The following is a 20,530-nucleotide window of genomic DNA, read 5'->3' as shown; positions in this document are numbered from 1 at the left end:
AGAGGCAGTGGCCAGAAGAGAAGGGAGGAGAGAGGGGTCAGGGAAGGCTTCTCTGAGGAGGTAACGTTTCAGCTAAGTCTCAAAGGGTGACATGGAGGGAAGGACCGGTGAGCCGCAGGGAAAAGGCTCCGTCCTAGAGAGAAGCCCGCATGTCCACGGGAGCTCCGGGAAGGGGCTGGAGAGGCCAGGACCAGCGAGATGGCACGGATCTCTGCGGGTGTCTCACAAGGCGAGGACAATGCTAGCGGCCACTGGGGAGCGACAGAAAGATTCTGAGCAGGACGGAGACCTTTCGTACTCCAGAAGGGCTCTCTGGTGGCCAGCATGGCAGCTGGACTCAAGGAAGCCATGCAGGAGGCTGAGAGAGGGCTGGTGTCTCTGTGGGATCCCCCTAAACCAGACCCTGACACAAAGGTTTGGTGCAAGCATTTTGTTTGGGGGGAGTCTGCAGGAAGCCCTGTGAAGGAAGAAGGCAGGTGCGATTGGACGGGAAGAGAGCCAGTAGAGGGTGGATTGATGAGTTGTGACCAGCGTGGCAACTGGGATGCAGTCCTGCTGCAGACCCTCCCAGAGGCATATGGGACACAACTCAGAATTGTCCCGTTGAGGGGAGTGGAAGCAGAGGTTGAGGGTCGCTCCTGGGGCCTTAATTGCTCATCGTTCCCGGCAGTGAGATGCAGGAAGCCATCAACAGGTGCAGTAACCCTCTGCAGGGAATGGGGGTTCCTCCAAGGTCAAAGGGCAGGACCTACACAGCATCAGCGATTGCTGATTAGGACAAAAGTCAATGGCTGCTGGACATGTTGGACAGAGCAGGGTGGGTTCTAATTGGGAAAGGGGTTATATGAGCTAATAGGTGTTCTAGAATGTGTGAAGGGATGGCCATTGTCTGGCCACTTCTGTGTATCCATCCTGTGAGCTCACTTTTTTTGTCTTTTAAAGCCTGACATTGGCTTTAAATGAAACACTTTCTTAGGTGCGATATCAGAATTTAAAGGCATCGCCAGGCGTCGCCCCCCCTACCATGTAGCAGCCACAGACTCAAGGTGGTGGTGAGTGGGGGCTGGGGGTGTAGAAAGGAAGGGGGTTGGAGAGAGCCTGAGGAATGCCAGTGCCTAAGGGTGGACTGAAGGAGACCAAGGACTGGCTAGAGAGGTAGCCAACAGCCAAGAGCTGGCCCTGGCCAGAGGGAAGAGGGCTGTGAGGGGAGGCAGCAAACCCAGGAGTCAAGGACCAGGGAGTGTCCCGGGGAAGACAGCGTCGCTAAGAGAGAAAGTGCGATGGCCTGGAGAAACCCAGCTTCCCTGGCGGTAGCCGTGTGGTCATGGGCCAGCCCTGAACCTCTCTGAGCCTTGATTCCTCGGCTGGGGGTGATTATATTCCCTCCTAGGGTAGCTGGGGTGATTAATGTTGTAATAGAGAAAGTTAGCCCTGTTTCTGGCACATATTAAGTACTTAATACAAACTCCTCCAGGAGGATGGTGGTGAGGACGACGAAGATGACTCTAGTGGTATAGACAGTGTTGAAGGCACGTGCCGGGTGAGTGGCTGATGGGAGGGGAGGTCCTGGTGGCAGTGAGGATGATGGCTCTCGGAAGAAGGTTGGCTGTGCACCGTAGGGAGTTGGGACAGAAGTTTTTAGACCTGGAAGTAAGGGAGATTTCCACTTAAAGCCTGGAGGAGGGTGAGCATGATTGGATGCTGATGGGATGCAGTCCCCAAAGCGGGGGAACTGGTGGGCCTGGTGGAGGGTGACAGGTGAGGCCCCTCGAGCAGAACCTGAGCTGAGGGTTCTTGTGAACCTCGTTTATGGAGGGAGCGCTCTCAGGAGAAGGGGGCTGCAGGGATCAGGGTCTATAGAAAGGAGCCCGGCAAGAACTGGCCTCGGGCGCGGGGAGCTCTGGGGCTCGCCTGCACCACAGGGAAGGATCTGGCCTTTTGTGCCCCTGTGTCAGTCAAGCAGGGGTTGAGGTCTGCTGCAGGGTGGAGCATGGGGTGTGGGGTGTCATAGCCTCTCGAGGAAGGCAGCTCCCGTTGGGCAATGACAATTGTCTGGCGAAGGGGACAGGGGCCACACTCCCAGCACTGGGGACGGGCACAGCGGCACGGTGAGAGGATCTGGACCAGGCCCTCCAGCGCCTACACCGGTGCTATCCTCAGACCTCACATCAGAGGCATATTTTTTACTTTGGGGAGATTAGGACAAACATCTTTAATGCCCTAGAAAATCTAGGATGCGTAATGGCTGTACCCATGTCTTGTTGGATATATCTATTAATAACCAGCCATATATTCTCTTTATGTAGGGGTCTGTCTCCCTAATTAACTGTGAGGCCCTGAAGAGCAGTTGTGTGGGGTGGGGAGGACAGGGGGAGAAGAGGGGGGTGTGACTCTCTCATTCCCAGAGCTCTCCTGTCTGCTTATGTCCGTCACAGAGCAGACATTCATGAAAGGCCTGACGCTTGTTTATTGAGAATATTTTTTGTAACCAGGAGTGAAGTGGCCCAGAGTCCCACCCACCCTCCATGGTGACCCTGGGCTCACTGAGCTAGATTTGACGTCATTCCCAGATCACACCCAGTTCTGCGCTTCTATCTTTAATTTTATTCAACAGGACCAACAAGCATTTGATTTTTCTGTGTGCAAGGTGCTGATCTAGTTATTAGAAATAGAAATAGATACATGCACAAAAATTATAGTTCTAAAGGAGGTCCATTCTGAAGCTCCTATTCCAGTAAATGGTGGGGAACCGCTCATAATTTACAAACTTCAATTATGTAGCGCAATGTGAGGAGAAAAATTTGAAATCAGGAAAGATTGTTTTTAGATAAAATATGTGATTATTGGACTTTAAAATGCAGTGAAAACCACTGCAGATAATCAAATAACAAGATTTTTCTCCCAAAATCCAAGGGGGACATTAAAGAGCTCAAAATTATGACTGAAAAGATAAAAGACCCTGATGATTCAAAATGTATTTTTAACAGGAAAATTCTTTTTTAAAGGCCAATGGAAAAGGGGCAATAATCCAAAAAATAACAATAGAAAATATCACTTATCTGAAGAAAGTGGGAATTATTCAACTCAAAAGAGCTTACCAAGCATCAGACAAAATTAAATAAATGCGGCCTACATACAAAAATAGCCTCATGCAAATTTTTCTTATTTCAAAGGAGCTTTGGGTTAAAAAATTACTTAGAGAGGCAATTACCTTTGATTGAGAAATGAATTAAAAATAGATCAAATATGGGAAATATATGGTATAAAAAAAGCAGTGGTGTGAGCAATGAAAATAGCAAAATCTAAAGTTAATGTCTAAGTACTGTTGTTATCATGATAGGAAACATAATACAACTGTCAGAATAATGATTGAAATAAATTATTTAGTGAAAAGCAAAAAAATATTTATCTGGAACCTAAACCCACTAATGGAGAGAAAAATTAAAAGCTTAATTTTTCTTCTTACATGAGGAATTAGAGAAAAATCACTAGATAAAATTTGGTCAACAAAGGAAAGATGGGGGAAACTCAAAGAATCAAAAGAACAAACTGTAATATCTACAAACAAATGATTCTGTTTTTATAATAAACTAGAGGCCTGGTGCACAAATTTGTGCACGGGTAGGGTCCCTAGGTCTGGCCGGCGATCAGGGCCAATCAGAGCCTTCCAGCTGCTGGCCAGAGCCTTCCTTCATTCCACGCTGCCCCCTGGTGGTCAGCGCACATCATAATGAGCGATCGAACTCCCGGTCTCCCGGTCGAACTCCCAAGGGGACACTTTGCATATTAGCCTTTTGTATATATAGATATGAATGGATTAAATTTTCTGGTTTTTAAACAATATTTTTATACATTGGAAACTGTTTTACTTACATATCCTTGTTTATTCTTCTACCATTTTATTCTGTACTTTCAAGGGGGGTTTTATTTGGATTATTTATGTTATTTATGCTTTCTTTGCTAAGAGGGTAAAGGAAACTTGAGGAAAAAAAAAGATGCAGAGAAGATCGAATCTCATCTGGCTCATAAACTCTTAGGAGATTGTGGACTCGATAGGGAATAACTATGTCCTATCCCAAGTCTGATTCAAAGAAGGAAATAGCCAACTAATGTCACATCTCCAATTCTCACCAATTCTGCCCCGTGCTACTCCATAAACAACTCTCAATCCACCATAGTCTCAAGAAAAGAGGCAGCTGGGGAGTTTTACCTACCAGGAGCGCATCCTCCCCTCCCTTCCCTTTTCCATCCTTTAACAAATATTTTTAAAGTACTGACCTACTGTGTTCCAGGCACTACCAAAGACACTAGGGATATAATAGTGAACAAGTCCTCTGCTCATCGAGTTTCCAGAGGGGAAGAGAGATGATAAACAGACAAATGGACAAAATAATTGTAGCTTGAAATTATGAAGGAAACAAACAGTCTGATGATAGAACATAAAGGTAGGGGGTTAGGATTTTCAGACAAGGTGGTCAGGGAAGGCTTCTCTGAGGAGGCGACATTCTAATGTAGACCTGAAAGATGAGGAGCCACATGCAAAAAACTGAATTAAAAATACAACTAAAATGAGAGGGAAGCAACAGTAACAAGTCTTTAAAAATGAGAGAAAGGAATCAATAAAGATTAAAATGATATTAAAGAAATAGAAAACAGAGAAGGATTAGAGAGATTAAAAATGGAGATTTGATTCTTTTGAGGAGAAAATAAAGATTCTGCATCATTAAACAGAAAACTCATGAGCTTGCTTAGTAAAGAGAAAGTGAGAGGAAAACACAGCTACTTGAGATGAGAAATTAGAAAGAAAATAACCACAGATGCAGAGAAAATAAAAATAATTGAAAGAATATGCAAATCGGCATGCCTCGCTGAACAGTGTGTATACCTATAATGTTTAGCACAAAGTATACACTATTCTCAACATGTACTTAGTATGAGAAATGCCTATATGTAAAAATCAGTAGCTTTCTTATATCCCCAAAATAACCAGTTAGAAAATATCATAGGGAATAATTAATACAAATATTACTGAACTACAGGAAGAAAAATGCAAAACTTATTAAGGGATTTTTTTTTATTCTGTGTATTTAACAAACCCTTTTACATACAATGTAGGGCTTACTATGTGCTAGGCTCATTTAATCCTTAACAGCCCTAACAGGTAGGTTTAATTATTACCCACACGTTTCAGATGAAGAACCAAGGCACAGAGAGGTTATGTAACTTGGCCAAAGTCACCCAGCTTATAAGTGACTGAACCAGGATCCAAAGCCAGGTCAGCTTCCAGTGTCTGTCCTTTGCTCTCATGCTGCATAGTGAATAAATGCAAAGACGTACCATGTGCCAGGAGGGAAGACTCAGTCTCATAAAATGATACATTCTCAGCTGGACCGAGCACTTCAGCGAGGGCTGAAATGCTGACCGTCTGTCCAAGCTGAATGTCAACAGAATGGCAAACTGTCAAGGTGCCAGCTCCCCCCCCCCCCCCCCCGCGGGTGCACCAAATCATGCAGGGTACTCACCTATGAGGGATCCACCGGGAAACCACCCTCCACTTCTCACCTACATGCCCCTCCCCTGGGCCCCTGCAATTCAGATATGAAGATGGGGCAAGACGGGTCCTTTCTAATTCAAAATGCCCTGTCCTCCTCTCTTAGATCCAGGAGATGGTCCACTCAGAGGTTGCTGCCTATGACTCGGGCCGGCCGGGGCCCCTGCTGGGTCGCCCAGCGATGCTGGCCAGCCACATGAGCGCCCTCAGCCAGTCCCAGCTCATCTCTCAGATGGGCATCCGGAGTGGCATCGCCCACAGCTCCCCGTCGCCCCCAGGGAGCAAGTCAGCGACCCCCTCTCCCTCCAGCTCAACTCAGGAGGAGGAGTCGGAAGCGCATTTCAAGGTAGGTAGGGTGGCCATGCAAAGCCTTGGGGTGCCCTCCCGTCAGCAGGAAGACGGGCCCTGCATGGAAACAGGCACCACTTACCAGCAGAAAAGGCGGAAGAGTCTAACCGTACCCTTTGCTGGAAAACAAGGAGGTAGAGGATTTGGGGAGAAAATGAAGTCTTATTCCTGAATGGCCAGTGGGCCATTTCGGTGGCATATTCTGGCAAAAATGTGTGGTCCAGCAGAGGGCGCCTCTAGGCAGCACTGACCTCGGGGTGGGGCTCTAAAAATGACCCCTCCATTGGGGACATGACCCCTGGGCCTCTTCCAGCACACGTGAGGATGCGAGCTCACCGGCTGCCCAGGCTCTGGCCCTGGCCAGGCTTTGACACTGACCAAGGCCGCCTCCCTGTTGGAGAGCTTCTGCTTTAACTGGGGCAGCAAACAGGCCCAGAAGGGCCAGCGATGGACGTGCTGGCCGGGAGTCTCCCAGTGAGCCAGTGGCAGAGTCAAGATTTGATCCCACACGTCCTGCCTCTTTCCTCTGTCCATGTGGTGGCCCCGCAGAGGCCTGGGCAGTAGCCATGGTGCCCACGCCATCTGGCAGAGACCCTGACCGCCTGGGTGGGGGCGGGGGGTGGGGGGGGGAGGGTGCCTCTGGATCCTGGTCCCGCTCCATCACCATGATAACTTGGTCTCCACCATAGGCCAGGCACATGGTCAGGGGTATAGGAAAGCTCTGGTCTGACCCAGACTCTGAGAGCTGGAGGACAAGACGGACTGAGACGTTCTCGCTTATCTAACAGATAAGGAGGCAGAGGCCCCGAACAGTGAAGTCGCTAGTGAACACAGCTGGGAAACAGCAGAACTGGAAGGGACCTCGCTTCCCATCTCACAGATGGGCAAACCAAGCCCAGGAAAAGCCCCTAGTTCTAGGCTTCTCACATCTGTCCTTTCCTTTTTTATTGAGAAAACATTTCTAACACAGTTCCCATGGGCCAGCGTTCTAAGCACATAGGTATTGACGCATGTGATATGAAGATGGGGCAAGATGGGTCTACTGTGATCTCCCATCGGCAGATGGGGAGACTGAGGCATGGAGAGGTTAAGTAACTTTATTTTGATTTATTCTTCATTACTGATTAGGATAGTTTATCCTCTGTGAAGCTTAACTCGAGGAAAAGGGGATGGAGGTGCAAGCGCGTTCTGTCTGATTACAAGGCAGGTTAATTTTTCCCTGTAGAGATGCAGATGACTTCTGTCCAGCAGAGAAGGTGAAACTAAGTCCTGAGAGTGGTCGTTTTATCACTCCATCTATAGGGCACTAGCCAGTTTCTCTATCTCTTTGAGTCAACTTTACCGTCATGCTGATTGTCATTAATGAGTTAAACAAACAAAAAAAAAATCCAGGGCTCCTGTCCGGAATGTGTGTCTGTCCGTCTGTCCGTCCGTCTGTCTTGTCTGCCTGTCCATTGCCTCCCCAACCCGGGGAGTGATTAGCCCGGCAGTGTGGCCCAAGCTTCTGTGTTCTAACCTGGAATGGTCAGTACCTGGGAGTGGGCCTGCTGAGCCGGAGGCTGGGGCGGGGCCCCTTGGGCAGGAGTCCCCGGGCATCTCAAGTTTTCTGACTCCTCTCACCCGGGCAGATGTCGGGAGAGAAGAGGCCCTCAGCTGACCCAGGAAAAAAGGCCAAGAACCCAAAGAAGAAGAAGAAAAAGGACCCCAATGAGCCACAGAAGCCAGTGTCCGCCTACGCACTCTTCTTCAGAGACACTCAGGCCGCCATAAAGGGACAGAACCCCAGCGCCACCTTCGGGGACGTGTCCAAAATCGTGGCCTCCATGTGGGACAGCTTGGGAGAGGAGCAGAAGCAGGTGAGTCTCCATCTCTTCCTGGGCCGTAGCCCTGAGGCTTTGGGGCCCCAGAGCCGAGGACAGACGTGAGAAGCCTAGAACTAGGGGCTTTTCCTGGGCTTGGTTTGCCCATCTGTGAGATGGGAAGCTAGGTCCCTTCCAATTCTGCTGTTTCCCAGCTGTGTTCACTAGCGACTTCACTGGTCTGGGCCTCCCAGTCCACCTTGTCCTCCAGCTCTCAGAGTCTGGGGTCAGACCAGAGCTTCCCTATACCCTGACCATGTGCCTGCGGCCCCCTCTCAGGGCTTCCAGAGAAAATTGGGAGTAGAAGTAGCTGAGAGGCAAAGGCCAGCTGGCAGCAGTGTGACCTCAGGCGGAACACCTAACTCTCCCCTGGCTGCTCATGTCTTGGATCTTTCAGGCCTACAAGAGGAAGACCGAGGCGGCGAAAAAGGAATATCTGAAGGCTCTGGCAGCCTACCGGGCTAGCCTGGTCTCCAAGGTAACCCCCGGAATCCTAGGCACAGCCTGTGAAGTGCGGGACCACTGAGGGGTAGAGCAGGCGCTGAGGCCCACGGGAAAGGATGGAGACCGAGGTCACTTCTCCAGTGCACCTACTGTGTGCCGGGCTCAGGCTGGCCCCTTGGCATGTATCTCATTTCATTTAATTCTTCCAGCAAGAATCCAAGATTCCGAGAGGTGAAGCATCTTGCCTGAAATGACACAGTGGGTCAGGTTGCTGTACGAAGAGTCAAACCCAGATTGGCCACTCTTCATATTTGGCCTTTCCCTCTGCCCACACTGTCGGCCTCTGCGGTCAACCCCAGCACTGCAGGCAGGAAGCTCAGGATGGCAGTGGATATGTGTGGCCCAAGTGGGGCCAGGGGTGCTGTCTGGACACTATTACAGAGGACATGGCAACTGGGTTACGCCGTAAAGGGCCAAGCCAAGAGCGTGCTCCAAGTCAAGGGAACAGCACATGCGAATGCACAGAGGCTGGGCAGGAGCGTAAATAGAGGACGGCCCCGTTGGGCGATGCTGGCCTCACTGGCCAGGCCGGGGAGCATGGGTCCCCCATCGGCAGGGGAGCCCCAAGGATTAAAGCAGGGCTGGTTGGATGGTTAGAGCTAAGTGCACGAAGGACCCAGAATTATCTCTGTGAGCCCACAGATATCCCCTGAGGGGCCAGAGAGCCAGCCAGGGGTCATGTCCGTGGGCTGCAGAACCTCCTGGGCTCACGGCCCAAGTCTGGTTTCTCCGTCTTCTCCAGAGTGACCGGTGTCTGTCCCCTTCCAGAGCTCCCCGGACCAAGGTGAGACCAAGAGCGCCCAGGTGAACCCGCCAGCCAAAATGCTCCCGCCCAAGCAGCCCATGTACGCCATGCCAGGCCTGGCCTCCTTCCTGACGCCCTCGGACCTGCAGGCCTTCCGCAGCGGGGCCGCCCCCGCCAGCCTCGCCCGGACGCTGGGCTCCAAGGCGCTGCTGCCAGGCCTCAGCGCATCCCCACCACCACCGCCCTCCTTCCCGCTCAGCCCCCCGCTGCACCAGCAGCTGCCACTGCCCCCTCACGCCCAGGGCGCCCTCCTCAGCCCACCTGTCAGCATGTCCCCAGCACCCCAGCCTCCTGTCCTGCCCACTCCCATGGCACTCCAGGTGCAGCTGGCGATGAGCCCTTCACCGCCAGGGCCACAGGTAAGCGGGGCTGAGTAGAAACATGCCCTTCTGGGACCGCTGTGGAGGGGGCAGCTCAGGATTTTAGATACTAGCCCCACCACTCACCAGCTGTGTAACCACAGCCTGCGCACCTTACCTCTCTGAGCCTCAGTTACCACGTCAATGAAACGGGTCCGGTGCACCTTACCTGACAGGGACGCGCTGGGGCAGGGAGTTGACAAGCTGCCAGGTCGATTGCTCAGATCCTTAGATGTTCCAGGCCCCCCTCCTCTCGTCCTCTGGCTATTGCTGTCTATCTGGCCGGAGGGGCTGTGGCCACGGCCGTTCCTGCCAGGTCCGCCCTGGCCCTGGCTCTCCCCAAAGCCTTCGAGGCCTGACCCCACTGATGGTGCCACAGACACTGTTCCAAGACTTTCATGAGGTCACTCAGCCCAGTAACTCCATTTCACAGATTGGGAAACTGTCCCCAAAAAGGAAAGGTCCTGAGAGAGAAATCCCCCCCCCCACCCCCCACCCCGGCCATGCAGCTGGGACAGGGCTGATTTTTTTTAAAGGCGCTCCGCTGGGAAAAGGAAAAGCATGCCGGCAGAGCGGAGATGTGTGCAAGGCGGAGGGCGTGCCTGTGAACACCTCGGGCACAGGCAGTCCCCGACCCCCATCCCTTCCCCCCCATCCCGCTGCCTGAGACATGCACCCGTTCTCTCTCCTTCGCTCACCTGCCTCCTCCTCCCTCCTCGGCAGGACTTCCCTCACATCTCCGAGTTCCCCGGCGGTTCCGGATCCCGCTCACCGGGCCCATCCAACCCCAGGAACAGCGGAGACTGGGACAGCAGTTACCCCAGCGGGGAGTGCGGCATCAGCACTTGTAGGTCGGTCCTCGCCCCAGCCGCGTGGGTGCTGCCCTAGGCCTGGGAGGATGGGACGGGGAAGAGCCGGGAGGGATAGGTGGACAGGGGCCCTCTCCGCTGCGGTGCCCACTGCCCCAGCCCTAGCTGTCCGCCTCCCCGTCCTCACCCTGCATGCCCCTGGTGAGCAAGCAAACGTGGCATGTGCCCCCCTTCGGCCGTGCCTGGTGAGAGGGTCTACGGGGTGGGCTGGCAGCTCAGCAGCGATGCCCTCCCCCACCCTGAGAGGTACAGCTCCTTCCACTCACCCTCCCCCAGAGCCAGAGCGCTGGCGGGCGGGGTCTTGAGTGGGCCTCACAGCAGGTCAGAGCGTCCCCCCAACAGGGAGGCCAGGCCCCAGCAGTGTCCTGGCTTATGTTTGCTTGTTTATTGCGGTATCACTCATGAAGAACATTGTTAGTTTCAGGTGTACCGCAGAATGATTCGATATTTATATGTGTTGTGAAATGGTCACCACAGTGAGTCCGGTGAACATCGTCACCACACAGCTCTCATGCATTTTTCTTTATGAGAACGGCTAAGATCCACTCCTTAGCGGCGTTCCCGCAGGCAGCACGGTGTTGTTAGCGTCGTCCCCCGTGCCGTGCGTGACATCCCAGCGCCTTAGCATAACTGGAAGTCGGCGCCTTTCGCCTCCCTCCACCGTTTGCCCACCCACTCAGCCCCTGCAACCCCCAGTCTACTTGGTGTATCTATGAGCTTGTTTTGTTTTTTGGGGGGGAGGAGGTGTTATTTTTATTTTTATTTATTTATTAAATATATATTTTATTGATTTTTTACAGAGAGGAAGGGAGAGGGATAGAGAGTTAGAAACATCGATGAGAGAGAAACATCGATCAGCTGCCTCCTGCACACTCCCCACTGGGGATGTGCCCGCAACCGAGGTACATGCCCTTGACCGGAATCGAACCTGGGACCTTTCAGTCCGCAGGCCGACGCTCTATCCACTGAGCCAAACCGGTTTCGGCAGGAGGTGTTATTTTTAGATTCCACATACAAGTGTGGTCCTGTGACACTGTCTTTCCCTGCCTGACTTCTTTTACGGAGGATAATGCCTTCACGGGGCATCTGTGTTGTCATACATGAGTGCCCTATTTTAAAATATTTCTTAAAAATTTAAAATTTCTTTATTTAAGAAAGAGGAAGGGAGAGAGAGACAAAAAGAGAGACATTGATTTGTTGTTTCATTTATTTATTTATTTTAAATATATTTTATTGATTTTTTTCAGAGAGGAAGGGAGAGGGAGAGACAGTTAGAAACATCGATGAGAGAGAAACATCGATCAGCTGCCTCCCGCACGCCCCCCACTGGGGATGTGCCTGCAACCAAGGTACATGCCCTTGACTGGAATCGAACCCGGGACCATTCAGTCTGCAGGCTGACGCTCTATCCACTGAGCCACACCGGCCAGGGCGTTTCATTTATTTATTAATGTATCAGTTGATTCCTGTATGTGCCCTGACGGGGGATCAAACCCGCAACCGTGGTGTAACTGCACGATGCTCTAGACCAGGGGTCCTCAAACTTTTTAAACAGGGGCCAGTTCACTGTCCCTCAGACCGCTGGAGGGCCGGACTATAGCTTAAAAAAAACTATGAACAAACTCCTATGCACACTGCACATATCTTATTTTGAAGTAAAAAAACAAAATGGCAAAACACCCGCATGTGGCCCACGGGCTGTAGTTTGAGGACGCCTGCTCTAGACTCTCGATTCCAATAATTCCAGGCTGTTGTTGTTCCTTGTGAGTAAGCCCCCAGCTGAGCACCCGATCAGGGCATGAGCGCCTGATTTAAAAAAACACAGGAAGCACCTGCTCGCCTTTAATTCTGTTGGAAATTTATAAAAGAAGCACTGACTAGAAAAATGACCTAGAGTGATGGTGGTGTTAGAAGGACAGACACACTGCCACCACCTCCCCAGCACTGACAGTGGTGCGGGGGGGGGGGGGGGGGAGGAAGCTGGTGGGATCCCAGGAGGGCTGCATCCAGGGTCGGGGTGAAGGGCAGGTGAGCAGCTGGCCCAGTGTCCAGGCCCCCAAGAGCCCGTGGCGCCAGGTGGGGTCACGTGAGCTCTGACAGCCCCTCCTCTCTCCCACAGCCTGCTCCCCAGGGATAAATCTCTCTACCTCACCTAACCCCACCTCCCTCTCCTCCCTGAGGCTGCTGGAGGGGCCACAGCAGGAAAGAGGCCTTGGCAGGAAGCAGGGGACCCGAAGAGAGAGCAGTGACACGCTAAGGCCCCACGGCTGAGTCTCTTCCTCGACCTCTTACCAGACTCTGCAGAGGCCGCCCCACGCCCGCCGCCAGCCCAAAGAACCTGCAGGAACCTTCTGCCCCCTGACCGCTTGCTCCAGGGCTACTGCGGACCCCGCTCCTCGTCCTGCACACCGTACCCTCTGTCTGGACGCCTGGGCCCAGCCCAGCTCATGCGGGCTGCCCCCGCAGGGGTCGCTTACCAACAGAAACCCACCCCAGATGCCCGGGGCAGCGGCCAGCCCGGCCACAGACGTGCGCATAGGGTGTTCCAGCCTGAACCAGAGGTTCCGAACCCATACACTGTTGGCTTCGTGTGAGTAGTTGACTACGTGTTTTAGAGCTGTGCTAAACACACCTGTAAGGTTATTTTGTGGGGGGGAGGACAGTCGTTTCCTTTAAGGTCAGAAGCGTTTTCTATGACCCTTGGCACATGTTTTTTAAGTTTTACCTTAAGGGAGGCGTGCACAGAGCGGCCGCCAAACCGTTTCATCGTCTGTGCAGCCAGGAGCCGGCCGTTCCCAGCCGCACTCGGAGGCTTTGCGCTTTTTCTTTTAACCACACGCCCGTCTACTTAAAATTGCCAACGACGACCTTTGTCTATTTACGAAGGAGACCCGAGGACAGAGGTGCAGTCGATCAGAAAGTGTGTGCGGTTTGGGGCTCGGCTGGGGTTTGGGTTCCTCGTGTTTGCAGCTGTTTCCTGGCCCCGGCGACCGTGACCGTCTGGCTCAGTGCCCAGTGCTTCTCTCAGATCCCTTTATAATAAAACTTCCGAAACGCTGGAAACGTGCCTGTCTCTTCTTGCGCTTCGTAAGCCAGGGCCGGGCCTCCCAAAGGGCGGCATTTGGTGGTGGCTTTGCCAGGACAGAGCCCCTGATGCCATGGGGTTCGGGGAAAGTCTCACCTGCCCGTTCGCCCGCCCCGAGGGTCTGTTGATGGCGGGGCCTCTCTGGCCTCCGTTTTGCCACCAATGAAGGAGGATAATAAGGGTGGGAACACACAGGGCTCCTGGGATGATTAAAAGGGGTGTGGGCAGGGGTGCTGGCCACACAGGTGGTGCTACTTAAAACAAGAGTAATGATTTTGTCACTTTTAGCTGTATACCTGGAACAAATAGCAATGCCTGGAATGGTGGAGCTGTTAGGAGGCTGAGGGTATTGGGCCCGACACAGCTATTTTGAGGTGACCTAGACAGAGGAGCCCCCCCCCACTTCTCTGGCAGCTCTCGGGGCCTCTCATCCTCCAATCATATAACCCCCTCTTCAGCCCCAATTGGGGTGCAATTTCTCTGTGATCCTTTTCCTCACTGGAGGGCATTTTGCAATCCACGTTGGAAAAAGGAAAATGAGCCCTGACCGGGTAGTTCAGTTGCTTAGAACGTTGTCCAGATCCGCCAAGGTTTAGGGTTCCATCCCCGATCAGGCCACGTACCAGAATCAACCCATGGCCCCCGCCGGTTTGGCTCAGTGGATAGAACATCGGCCTGTGGACTGAAGGGCCCCGGGTTCAATTCCAGTCAAGGGCACGTACCACGGTTGCAGGCTCAATCCCCAGCCCTGGTTGGGGCACGTGTGGGAGGCAACCAGTCGATGTGTGTCTCTCACATTGAGGTTTCTCTCTCTCTCTCTCCCTCTCCATCCCACTCTCTCTAAAATAACCGGAAAAATATCCTCGGGCGAGGATTTACAACAACAAACAAGAATCAACCCGTGAATGCATAAGTAAGTGGGTAATGAATTTGTGTTTCTCTCTCTCTGCCTCTAAAATTAAAAATTAAAACAGAAAACCTAACCAACAGACAAAGCAACACGCTGTCATGGCAGTAACATCTTGGCAACATGAAGCATAAATGTTTCACGGGGTTACAATTCCCTTCCTCTGAGGCCCTTGTCAGGAACGCGGTGACGCCTTAGACAGTTTAATGCTCGACTCCTGCTCTGCGTTGGAGAAAACAGCTCGAAGCAACAGGATGCGATGCAGGCTCTGGGTTCCTGCCCCCGCCCCCACCCCCACCCCTGAGGCAGAGCCCCGCCCCTCAGCGCCTCGCCAGGAGCTCAGGGGTCCTTTGGGAACGTCCAGGTGAAGGAGGATCATAAGGGTGGGAACACACAGGGTTCGTGTGAGTAGTGGCCCTCTCCGCTGCTGCCAGGGATGTCAGAGATGCCCCCGCTGCGTGTGAATGCCCTACCTACAGAGGGCGGGGGATTGTCAAGGGGGTGCGTCCGGGGGCCCGAGAAAATGGGAACAGCGAGGGGTCCGTGGCAAGTCCGAGAGCGCTGACTTCGGGGCCATGGAGTAAACTTCGCCCCCACCCAGATCTCTCTATTGCCAGTGCCCATCCCCCGGCTCCTGAGTGTCGGCTGTTCACTGCACGGCCGCCCACTTTGTCCCGTCCTTGTCCTTGATGCCCCCTCCCCCCCCCCGAGCTGCCCCCAGCTGGTGTCCAAACCAAGGAGCAGCCACTCCACGGTGCCAGTCCCACCCCAGGGCCCCCCAGGGTCAGGCTGCGGCCACTCACCTCCTCCCTCCCCTTCTGCACGCCCCTCCCCCATACAAAGTCACTTGACCAGCATCCCCACCTGGGCTCTGCCTCCTTCTGGGGAGATAACCTGTGATACCAGCCGAGCACAGTGGGGCCGGTCGGCAATGTTCCTCTCTCACTGGCTCGGGCCCTACCAGCAAACACAAGACTTTCCGCCCCCGAAACCAGCCCACGCCTGGCCCGAGGGAGGTCGGGTTCCCGCATGTTCACAAAGCAGTCCTCTCCCTGGGAGGGGTCTGCAGCATCCTTTCTAGGCCAAATGGCGACGGTGATGGCCACACCCCAGGGAGCCGCGCGGGCCGGTGCCACACCCACCAGGAAAGCACTGAGGCCGCTGCCACAGATGATGCCCCCCTCCCGCCCCCGCCCCGGCCCCTGTGCTCCCAAAGCTGCCACCCTGAGTTCCTCAGCCTCGTAAAGGACCAGGTGCCACTTGCGACGTGGCACCCACGATCTGCCAAGGCCAGGCTGTGGTCCGGGCCCGCCACACCTCCAGGCCACATGCTACTGCCTGGCCCCTAGACAGTGCCCCTGACACTGGGGGCCCCTCAGGTCCTGTCTGCAGCCCGCCCACTGTCCACGGAGCTGGTCCAGGGACCAAAACCACTTGCCCTTCCCACTGAGGGCACCTGCTTCAATACCTCCCTCTCACAGCTCCCCCCACACATGCTTGGAACCCTCACAGGAGGCACAGCTTGGCTAAAGGCCAAGCCGTCCGCCCCAGAAGGAAGGCGTGGCTAATCCTAAAATCACCCAGCCATAATCTCTCCCATAGAATTTCCACATTCCACCAGAAGGTGTGAAAGAACTCATATGCAGAAAAGATCCGAAATGCTATTACAGGTTCGAATTTTTAAAAAATGCCCAACACAGCAGTTGTTACTTAGCTCTGCTCCCCAAATTGCCTGAAACTAATAACCCCAAACCCACCAGATGCAGGAGAGCAACCTTTCATTGAGAAGGGGCTGTGGGGGGAGGGGGGTTGTGAGGAGGCAGGGAGGGAGGAAGGCTTAGGGCTCAGCCTGCCCCAGAGAATATCAACCCTGCTGCCTACATGTGGTATGACCTTGGGCAAGCTTCTTGCTCTGTGTCCTCGTGTGTAACATGGGGAGGGTAACAGTTTCCTTTTCAAAGGTTGTTGTAGCAATGAGTTAATACACACAGAGTTCTTCGAACAGTAATTATGATTGTTGTTATTGAACCTCTACCCAGAAGGTAAAGTTTCCTGTGTTATGTACTAGTCGGGATGTGCTAGGGTCTGCTGCAGTAACAATCCCTGCCATCTCAGTGACTTTAACACAGTTTACGTCCGGCTCTCTCTGCCCCACCACACACTGGCTGGGCGCCCCCATGAATTGAATGCTGCCTTCAAGAGACGGGACGGAGTCCAGCAAATACTGGACAGGAGGCCGCAGTTGCAAAGCAGCGAAAGGAACCACTTTGAGGAAGTTCCAGTCAAGGGAGAAGGGACAGCTGCGATTTGTCTGTTGCCCTGGACTATGGACTGAACTGTGTCCCCTCAGCATTCCTTTGTTGGAGTCATCTCCCGATTTGGAGATGGAGCCTTTGGGGGGTGATTGGGTTTAGATGAGGTCGTGACGGTGGATCCTCATGATGCATTGATGCTCTTGTAAGAGACACCAGAGAGCTTCTCTCTCTCAGTCTCTCTGTCTCTCTGTCAGTCTCGCTCCCTCTCTGCCATGTGAAGACACAGAGAAGACAGCCACCTGCCACCTGAGTTCTCACCTGGAACCCGTGGCACCTTGCTCTTGGACATCCAGCCTCCAGACGGTGAGGCATTTCCTGTGGGTGAAGCCCGTCTGTGGCATCTTTGTGGCGCGTGAGCTGAATGATTCCTTTCCGAATTGGCAAGGGCTCTGGAGGGACCAGGAAAGTGAGGCAGGGCCTGGGGCGCTCGGAGCGGCAGGACCCGGCGGGCTCAGCAGTGTGAAATCGGGCCCGTGGGACACCGACACAGTAATTTCATGCTGTTTTATAACAGCAATTAGCATCTACATGGGAGGAAGAATGGTCAAGCCCAAGGTCCTTGACTTCAATTTAAAAACCTCAGTACTACATGTCCGTAGCTTAAAAGCCAGCCGTGCCACGCAGCTTACAGCAACACAGCTGTCTGCTGTCCCGACTCCCACCAGCCCTCCACACACTCAACTCTGCGAGCTCCTTCCTCGGTTATTTAACAAATATAGATGCATAGACTATTTCTTCTTTATTGAGTGTATTGGGGTGACATTGGTTAATAAAATTATATAGGTGTCAGGTGTACAATTCTATAATACATCATCTATATATTGTATTGTGTGTTCACCACCCCAAGTCTCTTTCCATCTGCTATTTCTTGATTCATATTATTTATGCACCTATTTTATCCTCCATCTAAGGGAACACCTATAACACTACTGAGGGCCTACTAAGTGTCAGGCGTTTTACATATCAAGTCCATTTCATTTGCTATATAAAAGCCCTGTGAAATAGCTGCCATTCGCCCCATTTTACAGATGAGAAAACTGAGGCACAGAGAGATGGAATAATTGGTCCCAGAAGAAGTCAGTGGCAGAGCCAGAGTCTGACCACCCAAGTGTTGTCCTCCAGATTCACACACACACCATCGGGTTTCTCAGCCTTGGCATTACAGACATCCGGGGCTGGGTAATTCTTTTGGGAGGAGTGAGGGTGCGGGGAGGCGCTATCCTGTGCATCGTAGGAAGTTCAATGGCATCGCTGGCCTCTCCGTGCTAGACGACAGTGGCACCCGGTGCCCCAGGTGTGACAACCAAATATCTTCCCGGACGTTGCCAGCTGGCCTCCAGGAGGAAACACCACCCCAGCCGAGAACCACGGATGTATCAGAAGCTTTGGCTGGGCTTCCGTTGCTGCCTTAGGCCAGGAAACGGGACTCTGCCCTGTGGGGGTCCCAGCCTCTCTGATGCCCTCCCTACAGGGTTAGGGGTCCGTGGAGCCGAGGAGTCATGCCACCTGTAGCACTCCACCTTTCCGAGCCACACTGCGTTTTCCAGGGCCTGCGTGGGCTTGTGGCCAGTTGTCCGGCGGCTGGAGCGTGCATTCCTGCCCCCGAGAGGTGGCCGTGGTGTCATCCAGGGCAGAGGGCGGTGGACGGAGCTGGGCGTGCACACTAGGTGGCCTGGACAGGCGCACCCAAGGCCCCTCCGCTGCAGGAGGCTTGTCGGAGGGGAAGGGAGGTGGTGGGCTCTGGGCAGGGCCTCCCTGTGCACCTTGACTCACCCTGTAAATACGAGGCCGGCCTGCTCCAGCCCCCGCTGCTGGTGTCACTGGTAGGAATATGGGCATAGGTCACTCCGTTTTGACACATCAGTTTAAATGTATTCACTTCTTTTTGTGGGAAAAAAAAAAGAGGATTTAGTGCTCATACACCCCCCTCGTTGCTTCCTCTTCGCCTGTCCTCCCTATGAAGCTCCCTAACAGGTGGGTAAGTCAGTTCTCCAGGTTGACATCATTATTATGTGAACGAATGTTGACTGATGGGCCAAGTTGAGTTCTTTCCTATTTTTCTCTTGAGTAAATTTTTGGTTTTTGTTCTTCTCGTGTGTAATTTTCCTGTGACCCTCTTTTGTCCCCAAATCTCACAGAACTAGGCACTCACTCTGCCCGGGGACAGGCACTCGATGCCCCAATTTTCCCTCTTTCTCACAGCCTCACCGCCATCACCAGACACTTCCTTCCAATGTTACCGAGCAAACCCCTTTGCTCCTCTCCACCGAAGGGTCTCTCTCTGGATCTACGCCTCTTTCCGGTTTTGCTCCTCTGTTGTGCTGGAGCACATCCGCCAGTAGCTTTCTACGAAAAGGGAGATGGGAGGTAAATGCGCAGGCCTGCCAGCTGCTTATTCTCCCCGCACACTTGGCTGCTGGGTTGACCGGCGAAGACGTCTGGGCTGAAAGTCACTCTCTCTGCGAACGCTGAGGCCTCACTGCCTTCTAGCTTCCGGAATGGCTGCTGGAAGATCTAATGCGATCCTGCCCCCCTCTTCCTGGCATGCTGCGTGCATCCTCCCTTTCTTGGTAGCTTTCAGTTTTCTCGTTGTTAAGTCTTGAAACCGTCGTGATGTACATTTGGGTGGGTCTTTTCATTATGCTGGCCGTCGTTAGACCCTTCCAATCTGAAGAGGGACAGATGGCTCTCCCTCCAGCTTCTGTCTCATTCCTAGACCAATGAGGTGAGGACTGTCGTTAAGTGGAGAGTGTCTGCCCAGCCCCAACGCATTTAAGTTCAATGCGTTTTAAGGCACCACGCTGGCCAAAACAAGTTTGCCAGCCAAATGCGGCCTCCAAGCATCTAGTCTGGGCCATCCATTGAAGACATTGTAAGGAATATGGGCTTTGCCCTGGCCAGTTTGGCTCAGTGGATAGAGGGTCGGCCTGCAGATTGAAGGGTCCCAGGTTCGATTCTGGACAAGAGCACGTACCTCGGTTGCAGGCTCAATCTCCGGCCCTGGTCGGGGTGCGTGCAGGAGGCAACCAATCACTGTGTCTCTCTCACATCCATGTTTCTCTCTCTGTGTCTCCCTCCCTTCCACTCTCTCTAAAAATCAATGGAAAAATATCCTCAAGTGAGGATTTAAAAATAAGAGTATGGGCTTTGAGGACAGACAGACAAGCAGACAGGCCTGGTTTTGAATCTTAGCTTCTTATCTGTAAAATACAGTCAGTTTCAAATCATAGAGCTGTTGTAAGGAATATATGAAATAATGCAAGTAAAGTGCTTACCTGGCATGTAGTAAGGGATTAATTTATAATAGCTGCTATTATTGTGGTGAATCAGAGAACAGTAATGGTGTTGGATTTATATATATTAAAAGGGTAATATGCTAATTAGACCAGATGTCATTCTGGATGTCCTTCCTGATGAAGCCCGGGCCAGAGGGAAGCCAGCCAGGTCCCGGGTGCCAGAGGGAAGCCGGTGCCAGCAGCGGGGGGAAGAAAGGCCTACTCTTACACAAGTTTTCATGCATCAGGCCTCTAGTATATATATAGGCAACCTTCTCTTGAGCCAATTCCTGAGATCCCTCACATTTGGAGCAGTGGCGCCACCTCGTGCTCATCATTAAGAACTGCAGCGCAGTGTAGCGAGCCTAACAGAGGTTTCAGAGCCAAGTTGGGCTTTAGGGTCAAACAGACAATGGTATTCATCATCTCGGAAAAGAAAACCAAGAAGCTTTGAGATGTTAAACCAGCGGCGCGATTTCCTAGCTACTGCCCCGAACCACACTGCTGTTCTGCCACCACATAGCAGTGTCTGACCCACAGCCACCTGACTCCATCAAATGTGGGCTTTCCCTTCTCTTGGTGGGCCAGCAAGACAGGGGCAGAGAGAGGGGGAGGGAGGGAGAAGTTCAGCCTCCATGGACACAGTCAGAATT

At 52.8% G+C, this 20,530-nt stretch overlaps 1 protein-coding gene across 5 annotated transcripts in view; it reads left to right on the top strand.

The window, feature by feature from the left end:
- TOX2 (TOX high mobility group box family member 2) overlaps positions 1-13,349 on the top strand; it is a 107,733-nt gene extending 94,384 nt beyond the window's left edge. The window contains exons 4-10 of one of the 5 annotated variants that reach the window (XM_028137106.2): positions 5,658-5,897; positions 7,528-7,755; positions 8,156-8,236; positions 9,031-9,426; positions 10,150-10,273; positions 12,591-12,885; positions 13,182-13,349. In XM_028137106.2, coding sequence (XP_027992907.2) covers positions 5,658-5,897; positions 7,528-7,755; positions 8,156-8,236; positions 9,031-9,426; positions 10,150-10,273; positions 12,591-12,885; positions 13,182-13,335 — 1,518 coding nt within the window. In that variant the 3' untranslated portion in view covers positions 13,336-13,349. The other 4 variants (XM_054723874.1, XM_054723875.1, XM_054723876.1 and 1 more) reach the window with 4 other exon arrangements.
- The last annotated feature ends 7,181 nt before the right edge of the window (positions 13,350-20,530 follow it).

The sequence above is a fragment of the Eptesicus fuscus genome, chromosome 12, assembly GCF_027574615.1.
Source record: "Eptesicus fuscus isolate TK198812 chromosome 12, DD_ASM_mEF_20220401, whole genome shotgun sequence".
Classification (NCBI taxonomy): Eukaryota; Metazoa; Chordata; class Mammalia; order Chiroptera; family Vespertilionidae; genus Eptesicus; species Eptesicus fuscus.
This window is presented reverse-complemented; position numbering and strand designations above follow the sequence as displayed.